The sequence below is a fragment of the Bos mutus genome, chromosome 10 (genome assembly GCF_027580195.1).
Source record: "Bos mutus isolate GX-2022 chromosome 10, NWIPB_WYAK_1.1, whole genome shotgun sequence".
In the NCBI taxonomy this organism is placed as follows: Eukaryota; Metazoa; Chordata; class Mammalia; order Artiodactyla; family Bovidae; genus Bos; species Bos mutus.
The window spans coordinates 74,253,319-74,266,233 of NC_091626.1; the positions used below are offsets into that span (position 1 = coordinate 74,253,319).

The 12,915-nt window shown below is 36.0% G+C and overlaps 1 protein-coding gene across 1 annotated transcript in view; it reads right to left on the reverse strand.

Moving 5' to 3' along the window:
• SPRED1 (sprouty related EVH1 domain containing 1) overlaps window positions 1-12,915 on the reverse strand; it is a 119,867-nt gene that overhangs the window by 46,387 nt on the left and 60,565 nt on the right. The window contains exon 2 of the mRNA XM_005888927.3: window positions 12,494-12,668. Coding sequence (XP_005888989.1) covers window positions 12,494-12,668 — 175 coding nt within the window. The remainder of the gene's footprint in view (window positions 1-12,493; window positions 12,669-12,915) is intronic.

A 12,915-nucleotide genomic window follows, 5' to 3' on the forward strand; every position in this document is an offset into this window, starting at 1 on the left:
GAAATACAAGGCTGAGTCAACACTGGAAAAAAAAAAAAAGTGTAATCTACGGTATCAACAAGCTGAAGATGTGAACATAATCAACTGACACAGAAAACTCATCTGACTAATTCCAAAATCCATCCATGATAAAAAATTATCAGCAACTCAATAAAAATCATCTGTAACAAACTCTATAACTAATATCATACTCAAGAGTGAAAGAGTGAATTGTTTCTGCTAACATCTAAAAGAGCCAAGGATGTCCACTATGACCATTCTTATTCAACACAGAATTTAAAGTTCTAGCCACTGTAATAAGGAAAGAAAAAGAAATAAAAGGCATACAGATGGAAAAGGAAGAAATAAAGCTGCTCATATTTATACATGACAACAATGGCCTATGTTAGAAAACCCCAAGGAATCTACCAAAACACCTCATAGTTCAGCAAGACTGATGAAGTGAATTCCTGTTCACACTAACTGAGCATGCACTAATCAAAACTACAAAGACAGCAGTATATAAACTGCTCCATGGAAAATCAAACACTTAGATATACACTTAACAAAATGTATCTTTAGGATCTATACATTGAAAATTACAAAATGCTAATGAAACTGAAAGACCTAAACTGGAGACAAATCACACTCATAGATTGGAATTTTCAACACAATAAGGATGTCAGTTCTCCCAAAACTGACCAACCAATTTTGTAGACAATGACAATTTCATTCTAAAATTTATATGGAAAGGCACAGATACCAGGACAGTTAAAATAATATTGAAAAATAAAATGGGAGAGATCACTTTGCCCACTATTAGGGCTTACAATACAGCTACAGTGAAACAGTATGTGATTCCTATGGAGGGACAGAGCAATGGAAGAAAATGGAGAACCTACAAAAAAACTCTCAGCTAATTTTTAATAAGAGCTGTTGTTCAGTTGCTTATTCATGTTTGACTCTTTGTGACCCCAAGGACTGCAGCACGCCAGGCTTCCCTGTCCTTCACCATCTCCCACCGTTTACTCAAACTCATGTTCATTGAGTAGGTGATGCCATCCAATCATCTCTTCCTCTGTCATCCCCTTCCCCTCCTGCCTTCAATCTTTCCCAGCATCAGGGTCTTTTCTAATGAGTCAATTTTTTGCATCAGGTGGCCAAAGTATTGGAACTTCAGCTTTAGCATCAGTCCTTCCTATGAATGTTCAGGGTCAGTTTCTATTAGGATTGACTGGTTTGATGTCCTTGCAGTCCAAGGGACTCTCAAGAGTCTGCTCCAACACTATAGTTCAAAAGCATCAATTCTTCAGTGCTCAGCTTTCTTTATAGTCCAACTCTCACATCCATACATGACTACTGGAAAAACCATAGCTTTTACTAGATCAATCTTTGTTGGCAAAATAATGTCACTGCTTTTTAATATGCTGTCTGGGTTCGTCATAACTTTTCTTCCAAGGAGCAACCATCTTTTAATTTCATGGCTGCAGTCATCATCTGCAGTAATTTTGGAGCCCCAAAAAATAAAGTCTCTCACTGTTTCCCCATATGTTCACCATGAAGTAATGGGACCAGATGCCATGATCATCATTTTTTTAGTCTGGAGTTTTAAGCCAGCTTTTTCACTCTCCTTTTTCACCTTCATCAAAAGGCTCGTTAGTTCCTCTTCACTTTCTGCCATAAGAGTGGCATCATCTGCATATATGAGGTTACTGATATTTCTCCCAGCAATCTAATTCCAGCTTGTGCTTCATCCAGCCCAGTGTTTCACATGATGTACTCTGCATACAAGGTAAAAAAAATGGTGACAGTATACAGACTTGATGTACTCCTTTCCAATTTGGAACCAGTCTGTTGTTTCAAGTCCAGTTCTGTTTCTTCTTGAACTGCATACAGATATCTCAGGAGGCAAGTAAGGTGATCTGCTATTTCCATCTCTTTAAGAATTTTTTATAGTCTGTTGTGATCCACAGAGTCAAAGGCTTTAGTGTAGTCAATGAAACAGAAGTAGATGTTTTTCTGGAATTCTCTTGCTTTTGCGATGATCCAATGGATGTTGGCTATTTGATCTCTGGTTCCTCTGCCTTTTCTAAATTCAGAACATCTGGAAGTTCACGGTTCACATACTGTTGAAGCCTCGCTTTGAGAATTTTGAGCATTATTTTGCTAGCATGTGAGATGAGTGCAGCTGTGTGACAGTTTGAGCATTCTTTGGCATTGCCTTTCTTTGAGACTGGAATTAAAACTGACCTTTTCCAGTCCTGTGGCCACTGCTGAATATTCCAAATCTGCTGGCATATTCACTGCAGCACCTCCACAGTATCATCTTTTAGGATTTGAAATAGCTTACCTGGAATTTCATCACCTCCACTAGCTTTGTACTTAGTGACGCTTCCTAAGACCCACTTGACTTCGCACTCCAGGATGTCTGGTTCTAGGTGAGTGATCACACCATCATGGTTATCTGGGTCATGAAGATCTTTTTTGTACAGTTCTTCTGTGTATTCTTGCCACCTCTTCTTAATATTTTCTGCTTCTGTTAGGTTCATACCATTTCTATCCTTTATTGTTCCCACTTTGCATGAAATGTTCCCTTGGTATCTCTAATTCTCTTGAAGAGATCTCTAGTCTTTCCCATCCTATTATTTCCTTCTTTCTTCACAATGATCATTTAGGAAGGCTTTCTCATCTCTCCTTGCTATTCTTTGGAACTCTGCATTCAGACGGATGTATCTTTCCTTTTATCCTTTGCCTTTCACTTCTCTTCTTTCCCTAGCTATTTGTAAAGCCTCCTCAGATAACCATTTTGCCATGATGCATTTCTTTTTCTTGGAGATGGTTTTGATCACCACCTCCTGTACAGTGTTACGAACCTCTGTCCATAGTTCTTCAGGAACTCTGTCTATCAGATCTAATGCTTTGAATCTATTTGTCACTTCCACTGTATAATCATAAAGGATTTGACTTAGGTCATATCTGAATGATCTAGCAGTTTTCCCTACTTTCTTCAATTTAAGCCTGAATTTTGCAACAAGGAATTCATGATCTGAACCATAGTCAACTCCCGGTCTTGCTTTTGCTGACTGATTAGAGCTTCTCCATCTACAGCTGCAAAGAATATAATCAATCTGATTTTGGTACTGACCATCTGGTGATGTCCACGTATAGAGTCTTCTCTTGTGTTGTTGGAAAAGGGTGTTTGCTCTAACTAGTGCATTCTCTTGGCAAAACTGTAAGCCTTTGCCCTGCTCCATTTTGTACTCCAAGGACAAACTTAATGGTTATTCCAGATTTCTCTTGAGTTCCTAATTTTGCATTCCAGTCCCCAATGATAGAAAAGACATCTTTTTTTTTTTTGGTGTTAGCTCTAGAAGGTCTTGTAGTTCTTCATAGTGAAAGAGCACAAAAGTAATTTAACAGATGAACAAGCAGTGGTCCTAGAAAACAGCTGGGCATTCATAGGCAAAAGAAATGAAAACTGACTTAATCATCATATATAAAAAAATTACTTAAAATGGACTACAGCCTTAAATATGAAATGTAAAATTTTAAAACTTAAAATAGTATAAATCTTCAGGGACCCCGGGTAAGGAAATGCATTCTCTAATGTGATTCCAAAATCAAAATCCATGAAAGGAAAAACAGATAGACTGAACTTCATCAATTTAAACTTTGCTCTATAAAATATTCCATGAAGGTTAAAAAGACAATCTATAGATTGGGAGAAAATATTTGCAGTCATATATCCTGATAAAGGACTAGTATCTGGAAAATAAAAAGAGAAACTTTTGAAACACAGCAGCAAAAAAACAAACAATCCAATGAGAAAACAGGAAAAGAACACAAAGAGATATTTCATCAAAGAAGATACAAATAACTAAACAGAAAGATATTCAACTCTAACCATTATGGAAATGCAAATTAAAACTACAATGAGCTACCACTATGCACCTATCAACACAACTGAAAAACACTGACTACACAAAATGATTGTCGGACACAACTGGGTGCACATTCATATATACACGTTAGCCATTATAATAGCTTAATGGCAATGAGAATGTAATGGAAAGAATGTGAAATATATTACAATCAGGTATAAAAGGAAAAGATGAAGCCAAGATAATCATGAACCTCACTAACTAAATCAACCAATATAAATCAATAACTAAAGAGTGAAATGATGTTAATTCAAAACAAGTAATATAGGAAGTAAATGAAAAAAAAAAAAGTCATCACTGATTCAACTGACTTGAGTTTGAGCAAACTCCAGGAGACAATGAAGGACAGGGATGCCTGGTGTGCTGCAGTCCATGGGACTGCAAAGAATCAAACATGACTGAACGACTGAACAACAACAATATGCAGGTTATTTTCAAATACCTTTTAATACTGATTTTCTAACATAATTGCACAGTGATAAGAGAATAGACTCTGTATGATCTCTGGACCATGAAATCTTTTAAACCTTGTTTTACATCCCTGGATATGTTCCAATGTCTTCTGCTTTGGGAACTTGAATAGAATTTGCATCCTATTAAATGAATATTTTATAAATCTTAATTATGTTGCATTGGTTCATAGTGTTTTTTAGGTCTACTATATCCTTCTACTTTTCTATTCACTCTGCTAACTTTTGAGAGTTTGATATTGAAACTTCAACAGAAAATCATATTTTATCTACTTAAAAAAAGAATTGTAGTATATAGTAGAATTGTATGCTTTAATAACTGTGTTCTGTATTTTCCAAGTTTCTGTTAAATGTGTTATCATACTTTCATAATTTAAAAAATAAAATATGAAAAAAAATTTAAAAAAATTAAGAGGAAGTATAGTGTCATCTGTAAAGAGAGTGCTGAAGTGCTAAGCTGATGTTTTCTAAAAAAGAGGAAATAAAAGCAACCAGGAAGGTAATATGAGAATATTCTAAAACTTAAAATTTTCAGGAAACCATACAGTGTGTACTAATTTTTTGCTCCCAAAGAAAGAGAACAGAAATACAGCAGGCATATTTCTTCCTCTTCAAAGAATATCGATAATACTCAAGAATGAACTATTATCAAACTGCTGTGAGCTCACAAAATTCATCATTGTACAAAAAATTAGCCATACAATTTATTATCTTTTCCAACGGACTGACCCTAAAATGAACAGGTTATTCTACGGGGAGGGAGGTGGGAGGAGGGTTCAGGATGGGGAACACGTGTACATCCGTGGCGTATTCATGTTGATGTATGGCAAAACCAATACAATATTGTTAAGTAATTAGCCTCCAATTAAAATAAATAAATTTAAATTAAAAAAAAAAAAATAAACTAAATGAATGCCATCATTAGCATTTCTTTCTATCACAACCCTTCACAGCAAAACTGGTCTGCCCAAGGAGCTTCCTCCAACTCAAATTTCCTATTTGTCCGTCTGTGATTCACCTGTGACAATACTACAGAAATTGTTCCTGACATTATTATTTCCTCAAGACTAGCAAGATGGAGGGAGAAGGAAATGGCAACCCACTCCAGTATTCCTGCCTAGAGAATCCTGTGGACAGAGGAGCCTGGTGGGCTGCTATCCACAGGGTCACACAGAGTCGGACATGACTGAAGCGACTTAGCGTGGATGCATGCACTGGAGAAGGAAATGGCAACCTACTCCAGTGTTCTTGCCTGGAGAATCCCAGGGACACAGGAGCCTGGTGGGCTGCCGTCTATGGGGTCACACAGAGTCGGACACGACTGAGGCGACTTAGCAGCAGCAAGATGGATGTCCACATTCTCCATTCCAGATAAAACCTGCAATATGCTATCTTTCATAGTTATTTAGTTAATGGAAAAAAGGGGATAACATTTTCCCCAAGTTCAATGTATGCTTTTAGTGAACTATGAGTAATTCAGTAAGGCAATATCGCAGAAATGTTGCCTTTGGGAAACAAGCAGATAGATTCAAAGATGTAAGGGTCAGATTGTACAAGTTTATTGTGGTGAAATTAAGGAGATGAAATTGTCTCTAGGAAACTGAGGGGAACTACTAAAGGAATTATCAGACACAAGCTTTAGAAAGTTCAGTATTGTAAGCAATATAAAAGTTAGAAAGAGGTAAAACTGTGCTTTGAAAAAATATTAGAAGCCTTTTCTGAACTGAGGTTTCTGTCTTCATTCATTTACATATCCCCAGTGCCTAGAACAGTGATATCTAGCAAATAGATGCTCAATATATAGCTATTACATGAAAGACTCATCTTTAAATACTGAACTTTCCCTTTTAGTAACGTGGATTCAGTGATATTCCTTTAGTGTAAGGTAAGATTAAAACTCAGCAACATATTGTCCACTGAAATGTGTATAAATGGGTGGTTTAAATGATTTACAAGGAAAATTCACATTGGATTAAAAAAGAAATAAAAGATACTAAAGTCAGAAGAAATCTAGTGAAATGGGACACACAGATAATACAGTAAGCATGAAACTGTACAGAAAGGGGTGGGAAATAAAACAGAAATGACATGAAACCACAAAATTCTGGTAACAAGCAGATCCAGAAGAGTAACCTGATAAAATGAAGACCAGAAGAAAAGTAAAGTAGCCAAGAAATGATGTTGAGGGTCCAATGTGGAAAAGCTGGCATTGAGAGGGAATTTCTAAGATCAGTAGATGAAAATAAAAGCTAAAGGATGGTGTTCTGAATGGTAGAGAGAGTATCAATAAAAAATTTAAGTGTGTGGGTTATATAGAACTTTCTGTGAGGAGAATAAGGAACAAAATGCTGACACTACCTCTACGCCCAGCCCACTCATTTCCCTAACTCTCTAGTACTATGGTGAACAGGAGAACCAGTCTCTTTTGAGAGAGAGCTGCTGAGTTCCTAAGGGGAGAGCTAATTAATGGAATTGATTTTTAGAGGGAGAAGAGTACTGTGAAGGACTGAAGTTTCACAATGGAAAAATTCACAGTTGGCACAGTGGAAAAAGCTAAGTAGTAAACTGTTATTCTGTACTTTTATAAAGTTCAATCCAAGGTACAAAGATGTTTCCCTGTTCTTTTGGGGCTTTCCATGGTGGTAAGGAAAATGAGTCTCATTTTTAATAAAGCTACTGCTATGTTATAATCACTTTACTCTTTTTCTAAAAAACAAATACTCTAATTTTGCTTTAAGCTCTAGTAACTGTAAGAAATTCCATTTTTAAAAAGTTCGAAAGTTTTGGACTTCCCTGGTAGTCCAGTGGTTAAGAATCTGCCTGCCAATGCAGGGGATACTGGTTTGATCCCTGGTTGAGAAAGATTCCATATGCTGCGGGGCAACTAGGCCCATGCACCACAACTATTGAGCCTGAGTTCTACAGCCTGTGAGCCGCAAACCCTTGAGCCCACACTCTGCAACAAGAGAGGCCATCGCAATGATAAGCCTGCATATGATAATTAAAGAGTAGCCCCTGCTCCTTCCAACTGGAGAAAGCCCATGCACAGTAACAAAGACCCAGTGCAACAAGAACAAAATATTTTTAAATGTACCATTTTAAATAATATAACTGTTATCTCACGTGTGTGTGTTATGTGTTAAATCACTTCAGTTGTATCCAACTCTTTGCGACCCTATGGACTGCAGTCTACCCACGGGACTTCTCTGTCCATGGGATTCTCCAGTCAAGAATACTGGAGTGAGTTGCCATTCCCTTCACCAGGGGATCTTCCCGACCCTGGCGTCTCTTACATCTCCTGCATTAGCAGGCAGGTTCTTTACCACTAGTGCCACATTTCATAGGCATTTTAATTTTTATAAACCACTTTTTATCCACAACCTAATTATTAATCAAAAAAATTACTTAATCTCCTTGGCAACTTTCTAAACTTGATCTTTCCTATTTTTTCTTTCTTCAAGGAAGAAAAATTTCTTATAAATTCTAAGTTTATAATGATAGCTATCTTCTAATTTACTTTAACACTGCACCGTGAATTCTTCCATTTTCCACAGAACATATTAAGTAACCCAGGGGTTGTAGAGTCTGATTGTATCTTTCTACATAGCCTACTTCACTTTTGTCATCTCTTGGCACAGTATGTTTTAAAAAGCACAATAACATTAATTAGTGAATATATAGTATTTTATTGTCCTACTACAAAAGCTTAAGAATTGCTAATTTAGATCCCCAAAGTTATTTAAAACTTTGTTTAGAAGGCAATGTTTTAGCAAAATTTTGATATTACTGAAAGTTTATTCAGGTACTTATAAAGACTTTAAAATGTGCTATAATTTAATGTTTTAGATTTTCTAATCATATAAAATTCAACTAAAAACAGTCAAACAATTTAACCTATATATATTGTAAGTTGATAAAATGTCAGCCTATAAAATAAAAATGTCACACTAATAGAGAAGAGCAACTATATAAAAATGAATACAAAAGAGAGTTTCTATCATGGGGAATCTAAAGCTCTATAGTAAAGATTATCTGTACAAATTAACAGTTAAGTTTTAGTTGGCATTTAAGGGAGAAATTAAAGCTATAAAGATTTAGAAGCAAACACAGGATACAACTCATACATATCAAGAAAAGGGTTCTGAGAATATATGCTTGTCAGAGACCACTCTATATATCTATCTCCAAGTGTCTGGGAGAAAGATAGTACTTTCATTATCTTGGGCTACACCACCAAAGCCTAGTGTTTTTAAAAATTTCTCTGAATTATCAACAAAGTATGAAAGCCAATTACATAAAGCAGTGCTTTCCAACTTCTTCATCAGGCGTACTCAGAAGAACAACAATTATAAGGCAATCAGGAAAGAGGAGGAACCTCGTGGTTAAGAGGTAACCAGCCTGGGCAGCTCCTGCCACTTATATCTATTCATGGCATACAGCTTGGGAAGCTCTAATGTAGATCATCAAAAGGTCAACTTGGAAATAAACTCACAAAAACAAACAAGTTATAGGCAAGCATCATAGGAAATAATTTCAGTTCACTCTGAATAAATGAATGAATGAGTACCAAGCCAATTATACAAAATGTCACCTTTCTGAAAAAGTCCTCATCAGCTTTCTCGATTTGTGCTCCTTTTCTTATTAAAACAAAATAAACAAACAAAAAAGAGTGAAATATAAGCCTCTGGGAAGCATAATAGGACATTTTTAAAACAAGTACTGTAAACCTAAGACTGGAAAAACTTTCTACCAAATACTTCTTTCACTCTTCAGAAAAGTTATCTTTCATCTTCACCACTATTACCAGTATTTTGACTATTATAAGCCCTCTTTAAAATATCTAGTATTTATTAGCTATGCCAGTGGCTATAGGCACCTCATTAATAATTACCTATTCTTTCTTAAAGGGCCTAAGTTTTTTCCTGAGGTATGAGGGGCAGGTATCTTACTTTATTTCTAGAATTCATCCAAGGTAGAAGATTCTAAGATGTCACCAACAGACAAAATGAACAGAGAACAGAGTTTTTTTAGCAGTATTTTTTAAATGATTATTACACAGGAACAGTATTAAAATGCAGTTTATCATCAAGAAGGATTTTAAAGAAAACTATCATTAACTTGGGAAGACTTTGCAAACTTATGGATTCAACCATCACAGTGAACATCTTTTTTATATTACTAGAACCCAGAAAAATGGATTAAATTAAAACCAATCGGTAAAAATATCTATAGAAATGGACATTAATGACCTCAAAATGCAGTGAAAACGAATACATATTTTAATTCTATAACTGCTTCAGAAGTATCTTAGAAGTGTATTATGCAGCAGAGGGGGCCAATTAATGTTTATATCAGTGTCACTTCCCATTTGTCTTGAGACTTCACAAAACTGCTATCTTCAATTTATAGCCATGTATTATTGCTCTGCCTTTGATCATACAATTTGAGCATACAATTCAAATGCTTTATTACAGCTATTCCCTACAGAAATAAGGCAATCCTACAGAGATACATTTATCCTTCCTATTTCACAAACAGTAAGCTTTCTCAAGGAGAAACGGCTAACTGAAACAACAGTTATGATTCCTAGGTCAGTGTTTCCATCAAAAGGACCTATTTTCTTGTTAGTTTATTATTTTACACCTTAGGATTATGTTAAAGGCACTTTTTTATGTCTCATCACAGAAAGTAAGTTTGGATTATGTCCAAATCCCAGGCTTATTCTCACTAAGCTTTATGTCAAAAATCACACTCTGAGCAACCACCTGAAACATCAATCTGAGCTTATTCTCTGACTAGCCTTCACTCCTAGTGATGCAAATTTGGTTCCTTATTTAATTACCTTCAAGTAAACTGTCCACATTCATTAATATGGCCAATACAGTAGTCCCTTGGTATCTATAGGGGACTGGTTCCAGTATCTGCCTTGTCTGTTTGGCCCCTGCTGACACCAAAATCTGCAGATGCTGAAGTTCTTTCACATAATGGCATTGAATTTGCATATAACCATATGCATCCCCTCTCCCATATATTTTAAATGATTCTCCAAATTATTGATAATACCAAATATAAAGTAAATGCTATGTAAATAGTTGGCAGCACAAGGCAAATTTAGGTTTCACTTTTTGGAATCTTTTTCCAAATATTTTCCATCTGTGGTTGTTTGAATCCACAGATGTGAAACCTATGGATATGTAGGGCTGACTGGGTTCTGTTTCATTTTGATTTTTTTCTTTCTCTATTTCATATCTAGGTCATCATTCCATGTTCTTATGCTTTCTCGGCAAGATGTTTTTCTCTAATTCTTTCTCCACCTTTGATATCTTTCTTCTCTTTTTCCATCTCTACTATTAAGAAATGCCTTTGTGTGCTGTGTACTAAGTCACTTTAGTCGTGTCTGACTTCACTACCCTATGAACTGGTGCCCATCAGGTTCCTCTCTCCATGGGGTTCTCCAGACAAGAATACTGGAGTGGGTTGCCATGCCCTCGTCCAGAGGATCTTTCTGACCCAGGAATCGAACCCACATCTCTTACATCTCCTGCACTGGCAGGTGGGTTCTTTAACCACTTAGACTGTGACTGTTTTACTCAGTTTCTAAAACCTACAACTTCTCCAACACTTCCCAGTCATCAATAGCTTGGACAAAAAGCATTACATGTAAGTACAGGTCACCATGGGCTCTTTCTTAGAAGTCTACAGGCTATATTTTAAATAAGCATCAGTATATGCTGGGCAGTGTGTTATCCAAGGTCAGAACCACATTTAAACATTTACACTTTTAGAGATGACATGTTAACTTTATTATACATACTTCTGACTTCAACTGGGGTTTCGTATAAGCCTAAAACCACATTCTGATTAACTGAGATACATCGTCAGAAGGGAATCCTAAATTTGTAAAAAATTAAGAGTTAAAAGTCTTTCAAGATGATTTAGAGAAGTCATTAAATCAGATTTAACTGAGACAGAAACTGGAGCACAGACAAGTTAGCTAACCTTTTAAATTACTGAAATAATTCAGGAGTAAAAAATATGCAGAAACCAAGAATCAAAATTAAAAGTAGGTTCATTCAAAATATTTATATATGAATATTATTCAAAACTTAAAACACATTTTCAATAGAAATAATATTATAGATGCTGAATGAGCTCACAAAGCAGTCTACAAATACATATTAATAGTTAAAGGGAATTCTAGCTATTTTCAAGAGCCTTGGAAATTTTGAGAACTTTATTCTCATTTTCTAAGTTCTGCTTGATGCAGAAATGACATTAACATTTCTCAGCTTCTCAGATATGATTATTTTTCGGCTCATAAATGATATAAAGGAGAAACAGTTTTCTACACTAATTAAGAGAGTAGATGCCTAAAATTACCAAAGGTTGGATTCAAAATTTAAAACATATGAATGTAAGGAAACACTTATCTGTGTAGAAGATAGTAGAGTTATAACCTAGGATGGCCACCTACTAGTCACATGATGAGCCTCGGCTGATAGAGGATGAAGGGAGCATGAATCTGAGAACACAAGAGTCTAGAGTAGGGGCCAGATATCCACAGCTACTCAACTCTATCACTGCAGTGTGAAAGCAGCCACAGACAAAACGTTAACAAATGAGCTTGGCTATGTTCCAACACATTTTTTTATGGACACTGAAATTTGAATTTCACGTTCATAAACCATTACTGATTTTTTTCAGTCATTTAAACATGCAAAATCCATTCTTAACTCATGGGCTGTAAAAAACACACGACAGGCCTGGATTTGGCCTGTGGGACTATAGCGCCAATCTCCAATTTAAGTAACAGTGGGGAGAAGGCGAGAAAGTGCACTTGGTTTAAAACTAGGGGGACTATTCATGAATGTTCTTGCATTAAACCTAATCAGAAAAGCAGCTCCCCTTCAACATGTGTACAATAATACCAGTCCCACATGCAAAGAAAACAGGCATACTGTGCTGTCTTTAAAAGAGTTACAGAAACAATCATCAATCTAGGACAAAAACAATTGCCATAAATAACAGTATACTAATCATAATTTTACAGAAAATTCATTCTGTACAACTTAAAATTATAGCAAAAGATGCATTATTCATTACCATTTTGTCCCTGAGTCGCTCTCCACGGATAAAAAAGTCAGCACAGCCATTCTCTTCCTGGTGAGGGACTTTGAAGACAGTGACGCAGCTTAGTCCACTCCCTCCAAGTGGTAACCATCCACCACTTGAGTCATCCCGGGTCATCACCACAGCTCGCACTCGTGCATAACTATTACTAAAATAGATGCAAAGATTAGAAATTAGCTTTTCCATAAACAAAAAACCAGCCAATATGTCAGTCTTCTTTGAGAAACCAAAGACCACATCACTTAACGTGTGGTACCTAAGTGTTTACTACTTCCATGACAGTCCAGAGAAAGTAATCTAATTGAAAAAGGTCAAAACCCAGAGTAACTAACTTAGAGGTTAACTTTTATTTTGAAGATCAATCTCACAATAAAAGACTACAGATCTCTTATTCC